This window comes from Callithrix jacchus, chromosome 1 (genome assembly GCF_049354715.1).
Source record: "Callithrix jacchus isolate 240 chromosome 1, calJac240_pri, whole genome shotgun sequence".
NCBI lineage: Eukaryota > Metazoa > Chordata > Mammalia > Primates > Cebidae > Callithrix > Callithrix jacchus.
This window is the reverse complement of record NC_133502.1, coordinates 217,429,393-217,453,280: the sequence shown is the minus strand read 5'-3', so window position 1 is coordinate 217,453,280 and position 23,888 is coordinate 217,429,393. Positions and strand designations below refer to the sequence as shown.

At 59.9% G+C, this 23,888-nt stretch overlaps 1 protein-coding gene across 9 annotated transcripts in view; it reads right to left on the bottom strand.

Annotated features, from left to right (window-relative positions):
- TAFA5 (TAFA chemokine like family member 5) overlaps positions 1 to 23,888 on the bottom strand; it is a 306,441-nt gene that overhangs the window by 147,989 nt on the left and 134,564 nt on the right. For all 9 annotated transcript variants that reach the window (XR_013527484.1, XR_008475380.2, XR_013527482.1 and 6 more), the window contains exon 2: positions 10,594 to 10,743. Coding sequence is in view for 6 of the 9 variants with exons in the window: in XM_054242696.2 (XP_054098671.1) it covers positions 10,594 to 10,743 (150 nt within the window). In the remaining 3 variants the exon portion in view is untranslated. The remainder of the gene's footprint in view (positions 1 to 10,593; positions 10,744 to 23,888) is intronic.

Genomic DNA, 23,888 nt, shown 5'->3' with positions numbered 1-23,888 from the left:
CGCACACGACCACCGTCACTGCCACTGTTTGTCTAGCCTGACCTCTGCCAACTCCTCTTGCTTCCCAAAATTGGTGGTCCAGAGAGCAGTGGAGAGATTTCTGTAGAAGGCCATCAGAGTGGTCCGCACCTTTCTGGCGCCCCCGAGGCTCCCAGCACGCTTGAAGCAGCCACATCCACTGGCCTGCAGAGCCCCTGCCCAGGGACCTGCTGACTTCCTGCCCCACACCAACCTCCAAGCCCGTGCTCCCACCATGTTCCTGGGGGCTCCTCCTGCTGTCCTCGCAGGCACCAGGCACATCCTCACCACCCATGTGCCCCACCTCCACCTGGAGCTGGATTCTAGGTATTCACAAGGCCAGCGGCTTCTGGATTTGCAGGTATCAGCCGCAACACCAGCTCCCCAACATGGGCACCCCAATGAGCCCGCAGTCACCGTCTCCCCCGTGGACTTCTCTGCAGGCTCCCAGGCCCCCTGCTTAATTTCCACGGATGTGTGTGTTCGTCATTACTGGCCTTTTCCAGCCCACCGTGTCTGTAGGGCCCTGGATGCTCCCCGAGCATTACCCAGAAAGATGTGCAGGGAGGAGGACGCTGCCTGGGAGGGTGGGGGAATGAACCCCTGCGGGCTCTTCCAAATCTGCCACCCACAGCCACATACTGCCCTGTCTGTCCCCGCTGCACTGTCCTGGCAGGGCAAGACCAGGCCTGGGCACTGATCAGTGTCCAGCAGGCTCTGAACCCAGGGAGATGCGCAGAGTGTCAGACTACCAACGGTAAACACAACACGAGGGGGCTTTGGAAGGTGAACCCTTGGGGCACTGGCTAGCCGCACACGGTGAGGAGGAAACTGCGTCAGTTTCACTGCCTCGGAGTGTGTTCTGCAGCCGGGGTCTGAGCACCATTCAGCTAGGGCCGCCTTCTGTAAACTTGGCAATGGCACCAGGAGAGAGGGCTGGGGTGAGGTTCCCGCAGGCGAGAGGCACCCGAGGAGGCTCAGGGCCGAGGGTGGGGCATGGGGAACGTCCCCCTCTGCTCTGTGGTGGGACACGGTGCCAGGTGGCTGCAGACCCTGACCGCAGAGCCCTGATCGCAGTGTGGACCGTGCAGGGGTTCAGACGATGCGGACACACACTCCACGTGTGCTCTCAGGATTTGCTCAGCAAGGCTTTCTTCCCACGAAGGTCACCTGGAGCCTGATCCTCTGATATCTTGGGGAACACGACAGTGGCCTGGAATGAATGAGCCTGGACTGTATCCACCATGCCTGCTCCTGCACCAGATTTCCCCTGAACAGACACGGCCCCCCCATTCTGCGACTCCAGCAGCCAGCCCTGGGTCTCAGGGGCCGCAAGAGCAGCTGTGTGCACGAATCAAGGTGCTCACAGGGCCAGGAGCTCTGAGCGTGCCTGCTCCCTTCACCTCCTGACCCCCAAAACCCACCTGGAAGGAGAGCAGCCTCCTCGCCTCTGCTGATGGAAGAGAAGACCCCAGTCTGGGAGACGGCCGAGTGCTAAGAGAAGACCCCAGTCTGGGAGACGGCCGAGTGCTAAGAGAAGACCCCAGTCTGGGAGATGGCCGAGTGCTAAGAGAAGACCCCAGTCTGGGAGATGGCTGAGTGCTAAGAGAAGACCCCAGTCTGGGAGACGGCCGAGTGCTAAGAGAAGACCCCAGTCTGGGAGATGGCCGAGTGCTAAGAGAAGACCCCAGTCTGGGAGATGGCTGAGTGCTAAGAGAAGACCCCAGTCTGGGAGACGGCTGAGTGCTGGGTCGCTGCACAGCTGGTGGGTGCACAGCCACGGCGGGGTGACCCCAGCACCCCCTCTGCCCCTCCTGTCATCTGCCTCCACGAGGTGCTAAGATGAATTCGCCCGGGACCTGCAGCTGTTCTCCTGAAAGGATGAAAGTCAGCCCCAACGCCATCGCATTCTGCTGCTCAGGGGCTGCCCACGAGGCCACACTGTGGCCACAGGCCTGGTCCTTTCTCTCTCTGCACGCAGATGCCCTAGGTCTGAGCCAGCAGGGGGGTTTCCAGGAGAGAACAGCATGGACGCCCCCATGCCCCCACTTTCCAGCTGGGGCCAGCTCTGCCCTTGGCGGGACTCAGTTTCCCTGCTTTTAACAGGAGGTGACAGCAGTACTTCCCTGGGTGGGGGTCTGTGTAATGAATGGGGTGATTCACACAACCATTCAGGAAGAAGCTGGGCCAAGCAGGTCCGGAACCGACCGACCGACCGACGGCTCACCATGCTCTGTCACTCATCACCCATATTTAGACTCCACCCAGAAAGGCAGGCAGAACTGAGCATCCTTCAGCCTCCTTCCAAGAGGCCATGGGCTGTGCACATCCATGCAGTGACTGCCACAAGGCAAGGAACGCTGCAGGCTCCACACAAGAGACCTGCTCCGCCCTCCTCGGAAGAGCCCGGATTCCCCAGATGGGCCATAACAGGGACACAGTGGTCATGGGACCTTGTTGCCCGCCCCCTTCCCCTACCCTCGGGAATGTTTATGCAGCTGAGTTTCGGAGGTGGAAGGGGACAGGGCAGCTCAAGGTCCTCTGGCATCAGGCAGACCCGGTGAGCGCTTCCCTGAGGTGTCAAGAGTGTCCCTGCTAATGGCCGCAATCAGGGCCCGCGGCAGCACCACACGCTGGGCCCTCCGCTCTCGGCTTCCTGGAGAGAATTTTCTCAAAGATTTTTCAAAGATATTTCTTCTTGTAGATGCTGATTATTCTCAAACGCTGATTAACGTGTGTAAGACGAGGGAAGCGGACACTTTAAACACCATGGAGGACCTGGAAGGCTTCACTCAGACTCAAGAGCGGCGGCAGCCCCCATCCTCCCTCTGCCCCCAGCTCAGGCCTGCAGGTTCACTGGCGCTGTTCATCATCGGGTGTCCCTGAAAACCTGCTCTAACCAGGCATTCAGAGGCATGCGGACCACTGACAAACATTCACAGAGCAGCTCTGTGCCGGAGACGCTGGCACGGATGGCACCATCCCATCGTGGTGGGGCTGCCGGGCGAGCTGCAAGAGAGACGCACGGCCCAGGGAAGAGGTGCGCTGTGGGACTGCACCGAGACGCACACAAAGTGACGGAGCAGGACCAACCAGCTGGGCTGGGGACGTGTGGACCCCCGCGCCAAGCCTCGGCCTTGGCTCTCTGTCCTGGGGATGCATGGACCCCTGCGCCGCGCCGAGCCTTGGCCTCGGCTCACACAGCGCTCCCGGAATGCTGGGTCTTCCCTTCTTCATCCTGAGCCATGCTCCCTGGAGCTGGGAGTTCGGGGGGCTCACAGTGGGGGACACCCAAGGGAGCCCATGTTCTGAGCAGAAGGACACCCTGCTGGGTCCTTCTGGGTCCACAGTTTCATCTCTCTACAGAGGTGTCAGAGCCACGCAGCTGCTGTGTGCTTTTCCAACAGTTACACGCACCAAGATCTGCAGCCATCTACTGGCTAACTTGCTGGGGAAGGGCGGGCTTCCTCCCTCCGGCAAAACAGGACTCTGAAGTCCACCAGAGTGGCCCTGGGCTGGGCAGGGCACTGTGAGCCGAGGCTCCAGCACAGCCACACCCGCCCTGCCCATCTGCTGGGCCTGACGGGGCTGCACACTGTGGACTGGAGCATTCTTCTCGGTGTCCTGGGGAACCGGGGCCAGGCTCTCTGCACGGCCCAGCGTCTTCCTCCCAAACCAGCCGTGCTCACAACAGGGACGTGGCGCCCGCATACCAGGGCATCTCCAGCCCCATCTTGATCAGGCAGGATGACACTGAGGGATGTACCGGGGAAGGATGTGTCACCAGCAGCCCCCAGGCGCCGCTCTGCTTGCCAAGCATTTATAACACGCCACCCTCTCCCAGCAGCGATTCCGTAACTAAAAGGCTGCAGGTGGCAGGAGTCTGCACGGAGACTGTGTCCCAACAGCCCCGTCACGGTCCGCCAAACGGAGGGCCACGCCAGCACCCACAGCTTCTGTGTGCAGAGCACGGACCCCAAGCCAGGAGGGGTCCCGCGGCGGGCAGAACCCACAAGCTAGCCGGGATGTGGCTGCAGACCCAGTTGCCCACGGCCTCAGGAAGCCTCTGGAAATGCGGGATCTCCCTTAGCTGGCAGAAGGCAGCCAACACGTCCACGCCCCCCGCAGTGGTGAGGGCACATCTTGAGGCAGGCAGGGGCCCAGCTGGCCTCCGTCACGTGCTGGAAGGTACCCGGACTATGAGTCCTTTCCTCAGTCAGGTGGTCAGGGGAACGAGTGCCCAGAAAACAGCCCAGAGCAAAGCTGAGTATCCCACATGGAGGTTGGGCCCCTCTGAAGCACCCCCCATCCCTGGCTTCCTTATCCTTCCTCAGATCAGGGCCTCTGTGATTTCTCGAGGGCCCCAGACCCCCTCCTAGATGGTGCCGGGTGGTCAGTGCGGGATGCCAGCTGCCGAGGGCGGTCAGGGTGCAGTGCAGGAAAGATCGCTCCTTCCTCCCACAGCCTCCCCAGACCCGTCAGTCAGCCCGGCTGGCCCACACCCCCCAGTGGCCACTGCGGCCCCAACAGTGGGTCTGCGCAAGGCCACGACTGCAGCCTACCCACCCCAAAAGCTTCCAGGGAAACTACCCCAGTCCCGGACAGAGGCTGGAGGCCACCACCCTTCAGCCCACAGCTCAGCTCTGTGGCAGTCCTGTGCACGAACCCCCACCCTCTGCTGCCCCCACACTGCCCTGCCATCTTCACTGTGACTTTATACTGACCACAGAGTCTCCATGATATGTGAAGACTGTGGGGTACCGGAGCCCCTCTTCTTGCAAACGCCACTCACTGAGGGGATGAACAGGGAGCTGCAGGGCTGGCCACAGCCTGTCCAGCTGCCACCCTGGGGCTGACCCCTGGCCAGGCTGAGTCAGCCACGAACACCACATCTTAGGGGACCTCGGCGCACTCTGAGCCTGCTGTGTACAATAGAGCAGGTGATTCATGTCTCTCCTAGTGGAAAAAACCCTCGCCCTCATCCCAGCCCCAGCGGCTTCAGCTGGCCCTGCCAGCACCTCCAGGTGGAGATGATGCGGTTCTCTGCCCAGCCTCTGCAGCTGAAAGGCTTTTAACTTCTGCGCTTCTGTGATTAAACTCCACATTTCTAGGGCACCATGAGCTGCCAGGCATGATGAAGGCCAACAACGGGGGAACGGCAAGAGAAAAAGTGGCTTCCCTGTCACCCCGGCTCCCGCAGTCACTGCCCGGACCCACAGCCGCCCCGGCTCCCGCAGTCACTCCCCGGACCCACAGCCGTCCCGGCTCCCGCAGTCACTGCCGGACCCACAGCCACCCCAGCTTCCAGTCACTCCCTGGACCCACGGGGCCCATGGGGCCCATGGCCCTGCCGTCACTGCCCAGACCCACAGCCCAGGGGCCCATGGCCCTGCTGTCAGTGCCCAGACCCACAGCCCAGGGGCCCACGGCTCCCGTAGTCACTGCCCGGACCCACAGCCCTGCCGTCAGTGTGGTCTCCATCCCCTCGCCAAGTGCGGGGACTGTCTCCAGACTCCCATAGGTGGCAGGGCACCCTCCGCCCTCTCATGCTGACCTGCGGCTGGAGGACCAGGTCAAGGCTGGGGATGTGGGGTGGAAGGTGACGCTGAGCACAGATGCCCCTCACTGTGCCTTCTTCTTCTCTGCACCCGGCTCTAAAGCACAGGTGAAGCACAGATGCCAGAAACCACGGCCTCGGCGTCCACCCAACTAAGGTCTACGACCGCCGGTCCATGCTGCCTGAGAGTGGGCGGGGCCTGTGATTTCCATACCTGCCTCAAACTCCCAGCACCGGAGAGGCAGACTCCGGCCACCACACCTCTGCCCAGAACCCAGCAGTGCCCACCTGTCTGCTTTCTGTCTCTTTTTCCCTGCCTAGGATCCTGGTGGCTCTCAAGGCCTCATGCCTGAAGAATATTAGGCTCCGCCCAGCCTGCACCTCCAGGACCTGCGGCCCTGCCCCTTGCTGGGCACAGCCTCCCCAGACCTGTCAGCCAGCTGGACTGTCCCAAACCTTCCAGTGGCCACTGCGGCCCTGACAATGGGTCTGCACAGGGCCATGACTGCAGCCCACCAACCCCAAAAGCTTCCACGGAAAATGCCCTGGCCCAGGCCCGAGTCTGGAGGCCCCCACCCTTCACCCCACCGCTCAGCTCCAGGGCAGCCCCGTGCACAAACCACCACCCTCTGCTACCCCCATACTGGGCTGCAGTCTTTGATTTCCTAGAAAAGGAGTTTCTGGAGAACTGGACTCGTGGGAGACAGCACCTCCATTCATAAAGACAGACCTTGCCTCAGCAAGGAGGGCTGGCCGGGCACAGCCACCTTCTGCGTGCCTGGCAAGGGCCGGGGAGGGCCGGACTTGGGGACCAGGTCTCAGTCCTCAAGGCAGTGCTGCGGGGGCTGTGGGAGCCAGCACGTGTTGCTGATGAGAACAAGGGAACATCTGCATAAACCAACAGAAAAAAGCAGAAGCAGGACCTGCCCAGGCCCCAGGGCATCGTTAACATGGTACCTGCCTAGGAGGGCAGCCCTGAGGGAGGGGGCCGGTGGCTGGCTTGTGTGTAAGATGAAACACACGGCAGTGAGTGGCTGGCTTGCGTTTGACTCTCTCACTGCTGGTCCTGTCTGTTAGATCTCGCATGCAGGTAGGTGCACAGGCTCACAGCCTTGCCCTGTACAGGCTGGGACGAGGTTTACCCAGAAATGTTTTAGCTCAGAGACAAGGCCAGGGAGCCTGGAGGCCAGAATTCCTCTCTAACCACCGGCCCCCTCTTTTTACAAAGAGAAGCATTTCTGGTGAGCTCCTCTTCATCCCTCAATACCCTATTCAAGTGCTCCCTCATGGATACATCCTTGCTGAGGTCCCGGCAGGAAGAAGTAACTACACTCTGGGGCCCCAATCTCAATTCCCGCACCTGCGGCGCTGCATGGCTCTCTGTATCAGGTGTTTGGAGTTGACGTTCCCATTCGCCTTCCCTGCTGCCAAGGGCATACACCTTCTTTCAACAGATGAGTGAGAGAGCGAATGTAAGAACATTTAAGAAGCCAACTAATGAACAAGTGAGCAGAGTCAGGTCTGCGCCAGGGTTCCTGGCTCCCGCAGTCACGGAGTGTGGGAGGGTCAGCACGCGCCTTCCCCATTTAAACCCTACTGGAGTTCAGTTCCAACCCAGCCGACGGGGCACACGTTTTCTCTTTAGCAGACACAATTCACATGTGAGGAAACTTATTATGCACACAGAGCAAGAAAAGAGAAAAGCAAAAATTAAATTAGATGGCAGCCTGGAAAATGCCCACTGTGCAAAAAGAAGCAAGCTAACTAATTTGTTTGGCCTCCCTTAAAAATGTTAAGGTTTTAATTTGGGTCTCTGGGACCCGGCTCCTGCGGCACCAGGAGGCTCCTGGTGAGAGGGAAGTGAGGGAGGTTTCAGATGAGCAGACCCAGATTCAATTAGTAATCAATTTTGACCCAGCTCTCCCCACAGGCGTGCAGAAGTAATAGAAAGGACGGGCCTGGCTGTGAACTCCTAGGCTGTGCAGAGCAATGCTCTCCCCCTCCCAGTCTTGGGAAGAATCAGTGTCCCCAAGAAGGCACCGTGGCCACCATGTGTGCTCTGGTGGCTGTAGATACAGGCAGCCGGGAGGGCAGTGGGTGTGGGAGAAGCAGTCCCCTTCCCACTGGCTTGGGACCACCACGTCTCTGCCCTAGCTCGCCCCGGGATCCAGAGCTGCAGAACCTCAGCCTCAGAGCCACAGAGCAGCCCTGAGGCCCTGTGTACCTGCTGTTGAATCAGATGCCTTCTACAGATGCAAATTGATAGATGTGTTTAATAAGGAGGGAAACAAGGCTCCAGTGGCCCGCTCCTCCCTGCCCCAGGTCCTCAAAAGGCACCAGAAGCCTCGGATGGCTCCTTTCTCCTCCAGGGCACTCCAGCAAGCTCAGTCTCTTGCCCCACAATCCCCCTCCCAAGTGCCAAAGAGGTTCCTCACAAGGTCTCAGGGCTGGTGGCAGGAGGGCCAATGGCATTTAGCTGCTGGGTCCAGGGCAGACAGCCAGGGTGGCTCAGCCGAAAGCCCGCCTGGCCCCTGGGTTCTCCCTGGGCATCCCACCTGAGCAGTGCACACAGCCCCCAGTTGCACAGGGCATCTGCAGGCAGGAGAGGCGCCAGGGACAAGGCCTGGGCAGGGTGTGACCCTTCAGCCAAGAGCCCGAGGCTCCCGCCCTTCCTTCCCTTCCTGCAGAGGCCTCACAGGGTTAGGGATCCAGGTAGTGGGCCCAGGGGCAGACTCATAGCCTGTCCTGTTCCTGCCTCATGGTCCTAGGACAGGCTCACTGGAGACACCGGGAGACATCTCAGTATCCGTCAGCCCCCAGCCTCCTCACCATACCCTGACTCTGCTGGGACAGCCCTGGAGGGGTCTCTCTGGCTTTGGGGGATCCAGGGCCTGGCCTATCAGCACACCTTCCTCCCAGTGACGCTGACATTCTTATTTATTTATTTATTTCTTAGACAAAGTCTTGCTCTGTCACTCAGGCCAGAGTGTTAGTGGCACGATCTCAGCTCACTGCAACCTCCACCTCCCGAGTTCAAGGGATTCTCTGCCTCAGCCTCCCAAGTAGCTGGGATTACAGGTACCTGATAGCACACCTGGCTAGTTTTTGTATTTTTAGTAGCGATGCGGTTTCACCATCTTGTCCAGGCTGGTCTTGAACTCCTGACCTCGTGATCCACCCACGTCGGCCTTCCAAAGTGCTGGGATTACAGGCGTGAGCCACTGTGCCCACCCGATACCAGCATTCTTATTCCTAGAGCAGCCGCCTCCCCCGTGGGGGCTCAGGATGTCTGGCCCTGTCTCTGTGTGCCCAGCCCTTCCCCAAGGACCTTTACCGGGGCCCACAGAGCAGCTGGCTCTGTCCCTGACCCCGTGTTCTAGATCACAGCACACGGGCAAGGCTACCCATGTCGGGCTCCTGAGCAGAGGTGGTGGGATCTGAAGCTGGGCATCTGGAGCCCCTGCTGGGGCAGTCGGGGAGAAAAGGGCCCCTGACCAGAGTCAGAAAACCTGGACTCCAAATCCAGCCCTGGGAGGCCTGGTGAGCGCCTGCCCTCCACGGGGTGGGCCAGCTGTCCAGGGACACATCTTCACTGGCCCCCGCATCCCGTCCCCGGAAGGCCCGTGCGCCGGGCCTGAGATGCCCACACCCACGTCTTAGTCCAGGATGCCACCCATACAGCTGCCCAGAAGTCTACCCAGGCCTGGAGGGGCTGCCGGCCAGCAACACCCCCAGATGTCCTCCGCCCCACTCCACCTGCCAGGCCCTGCCTGGCTTCACCTGGCTTGGCAGGGCCTCTGTCCCCACCAGGCCACAGCTCCAGGGCAACCCCACAGCAGCCCAAGTCTATGCCCGTCACTCAGGGATGCTGGTTTCTCTCCACCCCAAGGAGGTGGCCTCAGAGCCCCCCACAGAGGGGACTCCGAATGTCACCCATGGAGGACCCTCCGTCCTTGCACTGTCTCCTGGGCAGTAGTCAAGCTACTGCACCTGGAACCAAGGCTTCCAATGCCCCTGGGTGAGGCCCTTCACCCCAAGCTGCCTGGACTGGCACAGGGCTACTGGTTAGGTCCCCAGCAGCCCCCATGTCTGCCCCAGGGAGGAGTCTCCCCACCCGCTCTGGTCACAAGGTGGGGCCCAGCCTAGATTTGATGCCTGCCCTACATGCCCACGCCTGACCTTTGGCTGGTGTTGACACTGGGACACACTGGGCCTTGGGGAGGTCCTGCCTGTGGGGTTCCCGGGTCTCACACTGACCCCTGAGCCTGGCCAGTCACCAGCCGCCTTGGTAAAGGCTACTCTCTCCCCATGGCCAGGCAGAGCGCATGCAGAGCAGACTTCCCTACCAGCGGACAGGCTTCTGCCAGATGCCGGGACAGCCCGTCCCAGGGGCCCCTTTCCCCTCCTGCCCTGTGCCACCCCATAGCAGTGCCCTTTCCAAGTGCTGACTCACAAGGCTGAGCATGGCGCAGCTTGTCAGCAGCTTGACTTCTGCGGGCGGACACTGCTAGCTGACAGCAGGAGCTCACCTGCGTGCTCGGAGGCCGTGGGGGTGGGGACTGTGGCCTGCAAGTCACGAGTGTCTTGGACTGGCCAGACCCAGAGACAAGAAGCCGGGTCCCGCTGGCAGCCTCGGCCAGACCACATGTAGACGACGGAATGGCACCTGGGGACCTCGCCGTCCTGCAGACAGCCCCACTGCTGTCCCTTCCCTCCCCCCAAGACAATGCCAAAGAACCACAGTCTCGGGCCAGAGACTCCAACACATAGGCAAGTAAGGCAGGGTGCCAGCCTCTCCCTGACCAGCCCCCAGGAACTGGAGACCGCACCCCAGCCAGTCCCCAAGAGCTCAAACTCACAGCACCCACCACGAGAGCAGCTGTCTGATGGTCAGGGGTCTGACCTGAGGCGGCGTCGAGGCCTGGGGGCCTTCAGGGAAGGGGTCGTGTCAGGGAAGAGGCACCCTCAGTGATGCCATGCTCAGCACTCGGAGGGGCCCCGGGGCCGCGGGTGCTTACCGTCCACACAGGCGGGCCGTGCTCTCGTGGTGCCGGCGATCTGCCCCTTTCTGCACGCACAGCGGGCGGTCTGCCGAGCAATCGTCCTCCGAGGCTGGCTGCTGTCCCGGTCCAGGGTCACTATCTCACAGGTGCCGGCGGCCAGCTGACCTGCAGAGAGGAGCAGAAACCACTGAGCGGACACACCCTACAGACACCCCACAGCCAGAGCCCACCCACAGAGGGGCCCTCGGTGGCCACGCCACAGGGCAGGGGGCCCGCGTCACTCAGAGCGAGCTTCCGAAAGGGCCTCAAAGGCTGCCAGCAAGGAGTGCTCGGTGGAAGCCAGAACTGGGTCAAATGGGCGACCTCCACTCTGCGCACAGGCTGGCGTTCGGGCGGCGCTGCCTTGGCAGACGGGAAATTACCCACAGCCCCATCTCTGTCACGCCCGGAAATGAAAGGCTCAGATCATGAGGAGGAAGCTGGTTTCCCCGCTCGCAATCGGGTGTCTGCAGGAGGGAAGCTGGGCTGCATGTGGCACACCGCTTGGTCTCCGTCCCCAAACACCAGCACACTGGCCCCAGGATGTGGCACGCTGGTGTCAGCAAACACGTCAGACCCCCTCTCAGCCTTGTCAAAGGCTGTGTGGAACGAGGAACTGCTGTCCCTGCCTGAGTACAGGAGCAGGCGGGCACCATGGTGTGCATCGATGCCAGAGGGTTCAGGGTTTCCTCTGCCCTCCCACAGCCCAGTGCATGCCCACACACATGTGCACCCCTGGAGTGAGCCACAGGTCTGCAGATGTACATGGTGGCACCCAGGTGTGAGCACACCAAGGCCAGATGGCCCAGGCTCACCAGCCACATCCGAGGACATGCTCTCCCAGGTGCGCGCGCCCATGCAGACACAACGCGCCCATGCAGACACAGACACACGCAAGCATCATGGACGTGCTGCGCAGACACCCACCACCCACGGGTGCCTGTGGACAGGCGCCCACAGGGGCACTCTGCATCCCCCATCTCTCCTGTCATCCCACCCCTGCTCCCCATGTTACAGACACCCCGCACGGCAGCGGGGAGGCGGGAAGGACCCTGGAGGCAGAGCCAGGCTTAGGGACCACCTGTGATACAGAGAAGAGATGCATTTCTTCCAAAGGTACCAACACAAATAATTTCCCTGGCTTTCCTCACCCCCACGCCCCCTAAATCCCAGGGAGAAGGCCATCTCTCCAAGGGGGCCAACAGCCCAGGCATCTCCGGAGAGGGAAGGTGAGCCACCAGGAGGTTCACTGTGTTGGCATAACGCGGCACGGCCACCGCCAATCAGAGTCAGACATTAACACTGACAAAAATAGCGAAGATGAAAACCAGCCACCCCAGGGCAGGAGGGAGGTTGTCCCTCAGCCCGTGCTGCTCAAACCCGCCCTGCATGGTGAGTGCCAGGCACTTGCCATCCAGCTCCATGTGGACACCTGCGCCCTGGAGCTGCCTGGATGCCCACTCACTGGCTGACTCACTCTTTCACCCCGAGTAGGTAATGAGTGGCTGCTGTAAGCCTGCCTCTGTGCAGGGCCCTGGGGCCACAGTGGTGAGAAGAGAGTGTGGTGTCCTCCCCAGGGACCCCTTCCATCTGGGGAAGAAGGCAGCAGCATCACAGCGACGCCTGGACTCAGGGCTCCCAGCCTGTGGGCATCGGCAGAGAGTCTTGGGACTGGCTGGGGGGGCTTAGAACAGGACGGCAGGGAGGTGACTCCCAGGAAGGCAGTGGCGGGTGCATGAGGGATGAGGGGTAGCCAGCCCACCCTTGCAGAGGAGCCTGCAGGCCATGCCCCGGCGCTCCCCAGCAGCCATTTCTTCGGCCTGGGTGCCCCTCCTTATCCATCCTGTCTCCTGTAATAACCTTGGACACCCCCTCCTCCAGCACCTGCCTTGTCACCCATCACCTCTGGATCCCCAAGCCCAGTCCAGATGTCACATGTGCTGGCAGGGTGCAGCTTGAAGGAACTTGGAGGGGCTGCCCAGCTCTGTCACCCCAAGACCCAACACAGCTCAGGCCTGAAACAGGGCCACCCCTAAACCTCTGGCCTGCACCCACCGGGAGGCTTCCGAGAGGAGGCATCAGGGCCAAGCAGGAGCTTGAGCACATCAGAGCGCCACAGCGAGCCGCACCCCAGGCAGACTGAACGGCACAGGCTCTTCTCCCACGGTGCTGGAGGCCGTCATCTGACATCCAGATGGCAGCCGGGACGCGGCCTCTGAGCTGTGGTGACCCTCAGTGTCCTCGGGCTTACAGCCAGCGCAGTCCAGCCTCTGCCTCCACTGCCACACGGCCTCCTCCCTGCATCTCTTCCCTTCCTCTGAGGACACCAATCCTCCGGATCAGAGCCACCCCAGAGACCTCATCTTAACTTCACTACACATGGAAAGACTCTTTCCGAATGAGGCCAGATTCACAGGCACGGGGTTTAGCGCCTGAACAGGATTCAACCCGTAACAGACAGAAAACCGAACTTCGTCTGAAAATCTACGGCTGTCCCACTTGGACTGAGCCCGAACGCCCCATCTGTGGGGTGTCCGCGGAGGCCAGGTGTCCCTCATTTGTGAATTCATGGCCAGCTTACTGGACGGCCAGGATTCAGCCAGAGCCCCCAGCCTGGTTCTCCTGGTCTGGCTTCCCACGGCTGCCCTCTTCCACCCTTCCATGGCTTCCTGCCCTGATTATTTCACTTCCTCAATTCCGTTTTCTGCAGACGGTGCCCCTGGAACCCCCTCCTCCTCCACAGCTGAGCTGGGCCTGCACTCAGTGGGGTAGAGGGGGCTCCCAGAGGAAGGAGGGGATGGACACCCCCGGCCATGCCCGCCTCGGGCCCTGGGGACGCCACTGAGCTGTCCCTGGATTTGAGCATCAGTACCCTGAGACGTAGGTCAGTGCTGGCACATGGGGGGAGGTCTCCGGGAAAGGCTCTAAGAGGGAGGCTGAGTCCCAGAAGCACAAGGCCACGTGAAGGGCCAGGAAAAGGGGCGGGGAGGTCGACCGGCCCAAAATCGAGGCTGGAGAAGACCGAGGCTCTCTGGAATCAGTGGATGTCCTGATACGCTGGGTAGCAGTCCTGCTCACACCCCAGGGTGGGCACTTCTAGCAGGTCACACGGCACAGCAGGGGATCAGATTCCAGATGGGTGTGGCCCTCAGTGTCCAGGAGTTAAGAGAGAAGGAGCCTCTGCTGCTGCTGTGAGCTGCATCTGCTCAGCATGTCAGCCTGGGCTCAGGAGGACATCGAGTGACCTCATCGCGTGCAGGGTCATTGAGGGCATCCACTCTCCTGCATCTGAGTCCGAAAGGCTCCGAGCCACATAGGCAGCATTCGACAAGATGAACTGACAGTTGGGTCCTCAGCCCACCGTCGGCACCCAGAACCACAGGCAGGCGGATGCACCACACCACCCCTCCTTTCCCGCGGGACATGCAATGCCCAGGACCCAGGCACGCAGACCCTCTGCCACTACAGGCTGGGCCACCATCAGCCCCCCTGACACCAGTCTCAGGGGGAAGGTGGGTAGGGAGCCCAGATCTAGGGCTGGGGTGCGGGACTGAGTAGAGGCCCCACCCTGCAGAAACCTGCAGCTAAGCCCCCCAGCAGTGATGGCAATGAAGAGGAGAGGGCAGGCACGCCTGCCACCCAGCACAGCTGTCTCCCGCTGTGGGAGTGACAGGCCCCCCATCACTGTACCCGCCACAGCCCTGCCGGCAGCACCAGCATTGTCCTGCAATTTCAGAGGAGGAGACCGAGGCATACAACGGCCTGGGACCTGCCCATGGGGATGGAGTGGTGTGGGCGGGGTGGGGGGACAGGGAGGGGCATGACTGTGCAGACCACGCTCCACACACAGAGTCACACACAGGGCATGTACACCCCCCTGCACACAGCATGTACACAACCCCCCAAACTCTCCATCCACTGTGAGGCATTTGGGGAGGTCTCCAGGCTGCAGGGACCAGTTCCTCAGGGTTCTGGCTCTGAGTGCTGGGCAATGCTCAGCCACAACCCAATGCTGATGCCCCCTCTGCTCAAGAGCTCTAACATCACCTCATGCTTAGAAATGGGGGTTCAGAAGGGAGGACGGGCCCACCAGGAGTCAGGAGCTGGGGAGGCCTCGCCAGGGTCGCCTGTGGGGTGGGAGCCCCGAGGCACTCTGCTGTCTGGAGGTACAGGGTAGAGCAGGGTCCCTGGCCGCCACATGGCACCGGCCCAGCTTCTGTAAGAAGGACATCTGGGAGGTTCTGGGGTCCCCAGGGCTCCTGGCAAGGTGGGACCGTGGCAAGGCCTCCCCACAGGGCTCAGCACAGGCGCCTCCACCAGGTGCCTCCCCTCAGCGTGCTGCTGGCCCACCCACGGTGCCAGCCTTTTCTCGGAGACAGGGGGTGGTGTTTCTTTCTCTTCTCTTTATCTTTTTGTTTTTAAATAAGGAGTTTGCATTGCTTTGAAAACCAGAAGGAAAAAACTCAAAAATAAAACAAGTGACCACAATTCCTTCTCCAGCACCAGCTCCCACAAAGCCCAGGCGGAGGGCGTGGGAGTCTCCACGGAGAAGACATGGGACCTCCACCCTCGGCCTTGCAGGTCCCCGGCCACCTTTCCAATGCGCTGGCCTGGACCAGGGGCTTGCAGAAGGCTCACAGCAAGCGAGGCTGTGTGCACACGCGTGTGCGAGGGGCGGCGTGCAGAGGGGGAGGGGCAGCCACCAGCGGAATGGAAAGGAACAAAGCTGCCTTTGGGTGAGTTTTCTTAGAGAGAAAGGCAGTGACGTCATCGTGTGGCAAAAATCAGAAGTTGGAGAGACAGATTTTAAAAAAGAAAGAATCCACCACTCCAGCCCGAAGACACAACCCGACTCCACCTCCCAGGGGTGTGCATGGCTTGATCATGCGAAACCTTCCCATAACTGGTGCTTGCCACCCAGCATTCCACAGAAACCCCCTTCCGTGGAAAGAATGTGGCCACCTGGTATTCTAAGGCAGCAGGGAACCACCAGAGACCATGGGCCACTCTTCCCACTGCCCCTCGGGGTGCCACGGTGCCACCACAGCCTCAGCTTCAGACAGATGCTGTCCCATGGGGCAGACCCCCACCCACACCCCCAACTGGGGAGCCTGGGCAGACCACTTCTCAGCTGGTCCTGGCCTCTGATTTAGGGAGGCAGCCTCGCCCCCATGCCATGTGAAGACCCCAGGCAGCTCAGGTCCTGCCGGGCGATGACTGGCTTCTCTGGGCTGGCTCTCTCTTTTTTTCCAGACAGAGTCTTGCTCTGTCACCAGGCTGGAGTGCAGTGACGCAATCTCGGCTCACTGCAACCTCTGCCTCCTGGGTTCAAGCAATTCTCCTGCCTCTGCCTCCCAAGCAGCTGGGATTACAGGCACTCGCCACCACGCCCGGCTAATTTTTATATTTTTAGTAGAGACAGGATTTCACCATGTTGGCCAGGCTAGTCTTGATTCTTGACCTCATGATCTGCCTGCCTCGGCCTCCCAAAGTGCTGGGATTACAGGTGTTAGCCTCTGTGCCTGGCCTCTTGGCTGGCTCCCTATGCAGCTTGCAGAGTGACCCAGGGATTCCTGGCCATCTGGGGGTCCCAAAACAAAATTGGAGCCCAAGAGGTTTTAAAGCACATGACCCCACCTTGGCTCTAATTTCCCAGATGCCTGCACACCTCCGCTAGGAGGGCACTCAATGTGGCCGGGTGTCCTCTGCCCTCTCCCATTCACTGGGCCGTGATCCAGGGTTTCCTACGGTGGCGATGTGGACCTCAGGGCTGGATCTCCGTGTGGGGATTGCCCCACGCATTCAAAGTGAGAACAACCCCAGCTGTCTCCAGACACCATTAGATGTCCTCTGAGGGGCAAATGTCCCTAGCTGAGACCATCTGGTGTGACCCAGCCTGTGACTCCCCAGCTTTTGAAACACGTGCCCACTCTAATCCTAAGCAGGTACACGTGTCTTTCAGACCATTTCTAGGCACAAGGGACACAGGGATGAGGTGGACTCAGCATGACCAGCAGCAGCAAGGGTTGGGGCTCAGGGAGCTGGGAGGGTGGGCCACCTGGAGGGCTGCCTGGAGGCAGAGCCATGGGCTCAGCTATGCACCACAGTCCCCCGTTCCTGAAGCCCCACGGTGCCAAGGCCAGGACAAGGAGGGGCTGCTGTGTCCCAGCTCCCTCTCTTCTTCCTGAGCTGGAGGATGGGAGGCCAGGGAGAGGGCTTGTGAGCTGAGCGAGCAGGGGAGAGTCTGCCCAGGGCTGGCCCTGAGGCTGGAAAAGCCTAGATGGGGCTGAACCAGAGAACCCCAGCAGGCACAGCCCACAAGCCAGCACTGCTAAAGCAGTCCCCACTTCAAGGGGAGCCGCTGGGGCCCCAGAGCACCATCTGGTGGGTCCCTTCTACCAGGAGGCCACCAGCCAGGACCACCCCATTCCCAGCAGCTTCAAGTGTGCTGCGGCCCTCACCGCTCCACTCCTCTCCGCTTCACTCAGCTCTCAGGGAAACGGTGCCCGGCTCTGCCCGCCTGCGCTCCCAGCCCCCACCCACAGCCCCTGGCCACCATCACCTAATTAACTTGACCCCTTCCACCTCTCAGGAGGCTGGGCACATGTAAGGACTGGCAAACACACCGACGTGTCTGACACTTCCCAGAACTGTGGGTGGCCGCGGAGCTGTCTGCAGCAGTGGCTATCTGTCTTAGGGACAAACACCCCATAAGAGGCCTAAAATGCTCCCGGGGACCCTCATGCACTATCTCGGGCTCCAGGGGGACACAGGGCACGGAAGCGCCGCTTCTCCATGCTCGTCCAGCTCGACAGCACATGTGGGAGCACACCAAGTCCACGCACTGCCTCTCTTGGAGGGGTGGCGGACGCCCCAGGGCTGCACAGAGAGCCAGCCCGTCTAAACCCTCTTAGCAGACCTGGCATCCCACCTGGGAGTAAAACCAGGCATGGGGCACCTGGGTACCCACCGAGGCAGCCGTGGTCAGCGACAGGACCTAGGCAGGACAGAGCTTCTGGGCCTGGAGCCTTTGGGACCCCAGCAGGGGAGGGAAGAGGGCCACACTCCAGAGGCAAAGGGGGTGAGGACCAGGAAGCAGGAGAGCTGAGGCTGGCACGGAGGGTGTGCCAAGGCGGGGGCTCCTCAGACACCCCAACAAGCTGGCTCCTGTGGGGCAGCAGCTGGCCTCACCGTTCCCACAAGCCTAGCCACAGCCTGTGCAGAGGTGGAACGTGGTAACCTGTGTCATCAAATGCCCCCAACTGCCCTCCTGCCGGCTGCCTGTCACCTCCCAAGTCCACCTCAACCCCAAGGGCCCACCGGAGCCTCAGGCTAGACCTCACAGCGCCTGCCCCAGCCCAGCTTCCAGGGGCAGCAGGCCCCAGCCTGACCAGGATCTCGACCTCCGCTCTGGGCAAGGACCCCTGCACTGAGCATCCATGGGAATAAGGGGAGTGCACGCACCTGCCTGCTGGGTCACCTGGGAGCATCTCTCAAATATGCAACACCCCCACCTCATCCTTGCTGGGATGTGTCACTGAGATCAGCCTAACATGGCTCCACAGGTAGCTTCGGTGTCCAGGCCAGGCCTGTGCCTCCGTCCCCTCGTCCTGGCCACGGCCCTGAGGCCCTTCATAGTCCCTGCAGCCTCCACACCCGCCCAGGGACAGACCCAGAGAATCCTGCCTCAGCTGCCCCCAGTGTGTATGTCTCATTTTGGATAAGCCAAGAAAGGCGGCCGGTGAGTTAGACAGCGGGGTGGGGGTCTCCCATGACGAAGGCTGCAGCTTCCATCATGTCACTCGCTCTTGTTAGGAAAGCTGCTCAGCCTCTCTGCAGCCGTCTGCTCTCCAGGTACAGCAGGAGGGAACTACCTGGGGGGCAGGGCTGTGGTCACAATGTAGGAAAACCACCAGCAGCAGCACAGGGACCCTTTGTGTGCCCCGCCACAAGCCCCAGGACCTGGCGCAGCCTGCACGTGGCACCCTCTGGGTGCTGACACATTTCCCCATCCTTGGCACCTGTGGGGCTGCCTCCCCCGCCACCCATCCCCAGACCTGCAGCTGCTGGGCACGAGCTGATGGTGACGGAGGCGCCTCCTTCGCTGAACCAAGACTCCTACTGCAGATGTTCCTGTCTCGGGAGGAGCCAAACTTGGGAGGTCCAGGATGGTTCAGAAAAGACTGAACTCCCAGAATAAATCAACAATTATCAGACTTCTTCTGCTTAACTTTCTTCAGACACACACAGGGGGTGCCAATGCCAAGCCGAGTGGAAATGGCATCTTCCAGCCTGGGTGTGTACCCTGGCATTATAGGAAACAGGAAGCTGCTGGACCGCCAGGAGGGGAAGGACCCCCAGCCGTCCTTCCAATGTCCACGGAGCCCACACACACCCACACGACCTGCAATCCCACCGAGGACAGGAGGTCTCAGCACAGGGCTGGAGCAGCTGGAAGTCCCACAGGCAAGAAAGGAAAAACGGTATCTCAACGCCAACCTCACACCTTCACAAGACCTGAAGACGAAAGACAATGATATAAAACTTCTAGACGTAAACACGGGAGAAAAATCTACGGAACCTTGAATGGGGTGAGGAGCTTTGCGATAAGCATCAAATGCATAACCTACGAAAGAGAACCATTCGATAAATGAGATTTTACTAACATTACAAACAGCTGCTCTGCAAAGACGCTGTTAAGAGGCTGAAAAGACCGGCCGCAGACGGAGAGATGCTATTTGCAAACCACACGTGTGACGAAGAAGTGTTACCTGGAGCGTGCACAAGAAAACCTTTCAGTGGAACAATACCAGCGGACAACCCGATTGAAACACGGGCAGAGGATCTGAACGAGCCCTTCCCCAAAGAAATGGCAAATATGCGTATGAGAAAGGGCCCCCCCATCATCTGCCGTCGGGAGGCTTCAAACTGAAGGAGGGATGTAGCCACCACACACCTACCGGAATGGCTCAGTGCCAAGAACCAGCGTCAAACGCCGCGAGGCTGTGGCGAAACAGGAACTCTGGCTCGCGGCCGGCGGGGATCTCGAACGACGCAGCCGCTTCGGAAGACAGCTTGGCAGTGCCTTACGAGGCAGAACACACTCCTGACGATCCGATCCCAAAACCACACTCCTTGGTATTCGGCCAATAGATCTGAAAACCTCTGCCCACGCGAGGAGCTGCGTGTGGATGTTTACAGCCGCTTTATGTAAAATCACCCCAAACTGGAAGCAACCAAGGATTTTCTCAAGAGGTGAACAGATAAATAATTGGTGGAAGGTTCACAGAGCGGAATCTTGCTGGGGGATAACGTGAAAGACGCTGCCAGGCCACAAGAGACACGCCGAAACCGTAAATGCTTACCGCTGAGTGCAAGAAGCCAGTCTGGGCCGGGCGCGGTGGCTCACGCCTGTAATCCCAGCACTTTGGGAGGCCGAGGCGGGTGGATCACGAGGTCAACAGATCGAGACCATCCTGGTCAACAAGGTGAAACCCCGTCTCTACTAAAAATACAAAAATAAATTAGCTGGGCACGGTGGCGTGTGCCTGTAATCCCAGCTACTCAGGAGGCTGAGGCAGGAGAATTGCCTGAACCCAGGAGGCGGAGGTTGCGGTGAGCCGAGATCGTGCCATTGCACTCCAGCCTGGGTAACAGGAGCAAAACTCCTTCTCAAAAAGTAAATAAATAAAGCTGTTTCCGTAGATACAGACCCAGGATTCCGACTCTGCTATATACGCACGCTTGAACTCAACAATGAACTGCGTAGCTGGTGGCCGGAGGGAGCCAGTGTCTCACTGTTGCAGTGGGAGTTTACTGACAAGCAAGGGGATGGGGCTAGAACAACCCACGGGCTGGTGATCAGAGGTGCGGACACCCATGTGCGTTCCCCTTTAACCTCAACACAGATACGGTGATTGCACATGAGCGTATTCACGGCTGTGCACAGGCGGTGGGTGGTCCACATTCACGCATCTCCTCATCTCCTCCCTGTCGGCCGAGAGGGCTCAGAAACGATGACACACACTCCACTAGCAACGAAGGTGCCGGACACCAAGGTCGAGGTCTCTTTTTTAGCTTATTTGTTGAGACAGGGTCTCACTCTGTTTCCTAGACTGGAGCGCAGTGATGCGGTCTCAACCCACTACAACCTCCACCTCCCAGGTTCAAGGATTCCCCAGCATCAGCCTCTCCAGTGCCTGGGATTACAGATGCCTGCCACCACACCCACATAGTGTTTTTTCGTATTTTTAGTAGAGATGGTGTTTTGCCATGTTGGCCAGGCTGGTCTTGAACGCCTGACCTCAGGTGATCCGCCCACCTCTGCCTCGTAAAGTGCTGGGATTACAGGTGTGAGCCCCCACACCCAGCCAAGACCTAGATTTCTAATACTACTCTGGGATGAAAAAACCACTCCCTAGGGAAATGGCTGTTTCTGGGAGTAGCGCAGGAACTAGATGAGATGAGCCAGGAGTGGGGCTGGTGGTGCCAGAAAGTGAAGGCTCAAAACACACCATCACTGACGGACTGTGCCAACGGGGACCCAGGTGCCGGGGGGAGCACCCATGACCAGAGCTACCGTGCCCGGCAACCCGTAAATAAAGCAGCCTTGGATTGCAGCCCGAAGTCCAAACATGTCTATTGGTCCACACTGATAGAAATAGTGAGAGTCACCAGATGATTTATGAAATGGAGAGAAAACACACATCTCCGGCGCTGAAGAATCCAAGTACAGTGGATGCCCACCCGAGGAGGCAGGCTGTTTCTCCCCACTCCGTGAGTGAGCGCTGCACCCACGAGTGCTCGTCCAAGGGGCAGACCAAGCGAGAAAGAGCGACTTCCCCAGGCGGAACCTGACCGGCAGGACCCCAGGCAGGACCCTCAAGGTCAAGTGCCTGACACTGACGTCAGCGGATGCCCCTGATCGGATGTGACGAAAAGGACACTTCCCTCGGACATCTTCTTCCAAAAAACCCACAGCCCGAGTCTCATCAGGGAAAAGCCTCAGATTCCAAAAGAGGCGCATTTAGTAAACTACCCGCCTTCGCTCTTAACTGTCAGGGTCATCAAAAACACAGAAAGTCTGGCGACTGTCACGGCCAGCGGGGGTCCCAGGAGACGTGACGGCTAATCATACCAGACCGGGTCCTGCATGGGATCTCAAACGGAACAAGGACAAAACGGAGGCATTCTTAATCATACCAACGCTCTCTCAAGATGACAGGCCAATGCCAGTTCTTTAAAGGCAGCGAAGTGTATGCGGATGTTAAAATTCCTCCTGTGAATTATTAGGTGAAAAGTCCGTGCGCAGTATACGGGAATGTTATGAACTGTCTTCAAGTTTTCTATACATGTGAAATTTTCCCTTAAGAAAACTCACCAAGGTCTCTTAAAATATCTATAGGAAACAGGAAGGGCAATGGGCTTTCTGACGTGCACCCTGAGGCGCCCAGCAGAGGCCTTGGGCAGCCGCGCCAGCCTGCAATTCGGTTAAATGGGGTGTGCTGAGCCTGCTGGCTCCTCCTCCCGCACAACCTGTCTGCAGGCTTTCCAAGAAAGATGTGGAGCTCTGGGACGTTCACATCCGCCTGGCACTCAGCGACGAAGAACCTCCTTCCTCCCACCCACTCCAGGGACCTGGCCAGGACACCTGCTCAGGAGGCAATACCCGTACCCGTCACCAACACACCATGGGCCACATCCCGTCCTGCAGGTCATGGCACAGGCCACGCAATACGCTGTGGCTGCTGGAGAGACAGTGGCCACTCCCCCCCAAACACGTCAGGGCGTCCTTCAAGGTCAAATGCGACAGCTGCTGTCGGTGCTCACCTCTGCCACCTCCTGCAGCCGACAGAACACGTGTCTGCAGGGCCACGCTTGCCTTATTCTGGATGACTACCCAGAGATGGAGAGGGTTGTCTGGAGGTCAGACCTTCCAGGGAGGAACACCACACGGGCAATGCAGCGAAGCTTCCACGGGCCAAGGAAGGGAGCGTCAGGTCTGTGCCCACACAGCGTGGGGCTTGGCCGTCACGAGCAGTGCCAGGCGGGAAGATGGCCATGTCCACATAGCCGAGACCACAGGTGCCCTGGTCACACCTATCAACAGGACTCCAGAGAAGCAGCCAACACTCTGAGGCAGGGTGAGGGGCCTGTCTGCTGACGGAGGCAGCCACACCAAGTGTCCCTGCAGCGTGGGCTGCCCCGTGTGCACGGCACCTCCTCTGGGAATCCTCCTCCAGCTGCGTTCTCCAGATACCCCCAGTGTAGCCCCACCGCAGGTGACAAGGACTCCCTCCAGGTGTAGCTTTGTCAGGCTCCTCCGAGCCCTCTTCTTGGCGGGCCTCGCCCTCGGCCAGCTGAGACCCCTCCACGTAGCCCTGGCTCCTGTTCCTCCTCCTGATACCAAGCCCAGCTCCTCTGCGCGGCTTCTGTCCACTCCTTCACTCCGGAAGTCCGAAGCCATCCCCTGCCGTGGAGTGAGCGGAGTTCAGTCTCTCCCCGCTGCTAGAGTCTCCAATGGCGCCCTCCTTGCTGTTTTCTAATAAGAGGCGATACAGATTCTTTTCTGCAGCATAGGTAGGTGCCCCGCGGGCCGTCTGAGGTGCCCAGAGCCTGCCCACCATGTGAAACAGCCACTCACCGTCCTAGACATCCCTCACCTCCAGGTCACTGAAACACGGCTACACAAACAGTTTGGGGACAGAGCAATCAGTGGGACTCTGGGAGCTTCTGAACCTGCACACCACGTGGTATCAAGGTCGGCCCCCTGGGTTCTCATGCACTCCTGTGCTCTGGGGGATTTCCTGAGTATTTCACCAGCTTCTCCCACTCATGGTGCAGGAGAAAGGAAGGCGTGTTGTGGGGATTTTGCTGCTGTGAGAACTCATTCTGGAAGGGATGGTTCAAGAAATACCTGGGCCCTAGCTTCTGACACTTCAAACATCCCCACTCAGCCTCACCAGCCAGCAAGAGCCCAAACTCCTCATCTAAGAAGAGAAAACAGAAACACGGGCAGGGGTCCAGCCACCTCCAGAGGCGCCAGCTGTGCCAGCCTCAGAGGCCTGCAGATGAACCCCTGCTCCGGGCGAGGCCTCTCCTCCTCATCCCCAGCAACACTGAGCCCTCATGGCTCTCAGCATCAAGGGGGATGGGCCACTCCTCCCCACAGAGCCAGTCACATGTATGTTTGGAAGGTCTCAGGGCAAAGCCGGTGTCACATCGTGCCTCGCCCTCTTCATAAAGTGCAAGACCCTAAGGCCGTGGGCCAT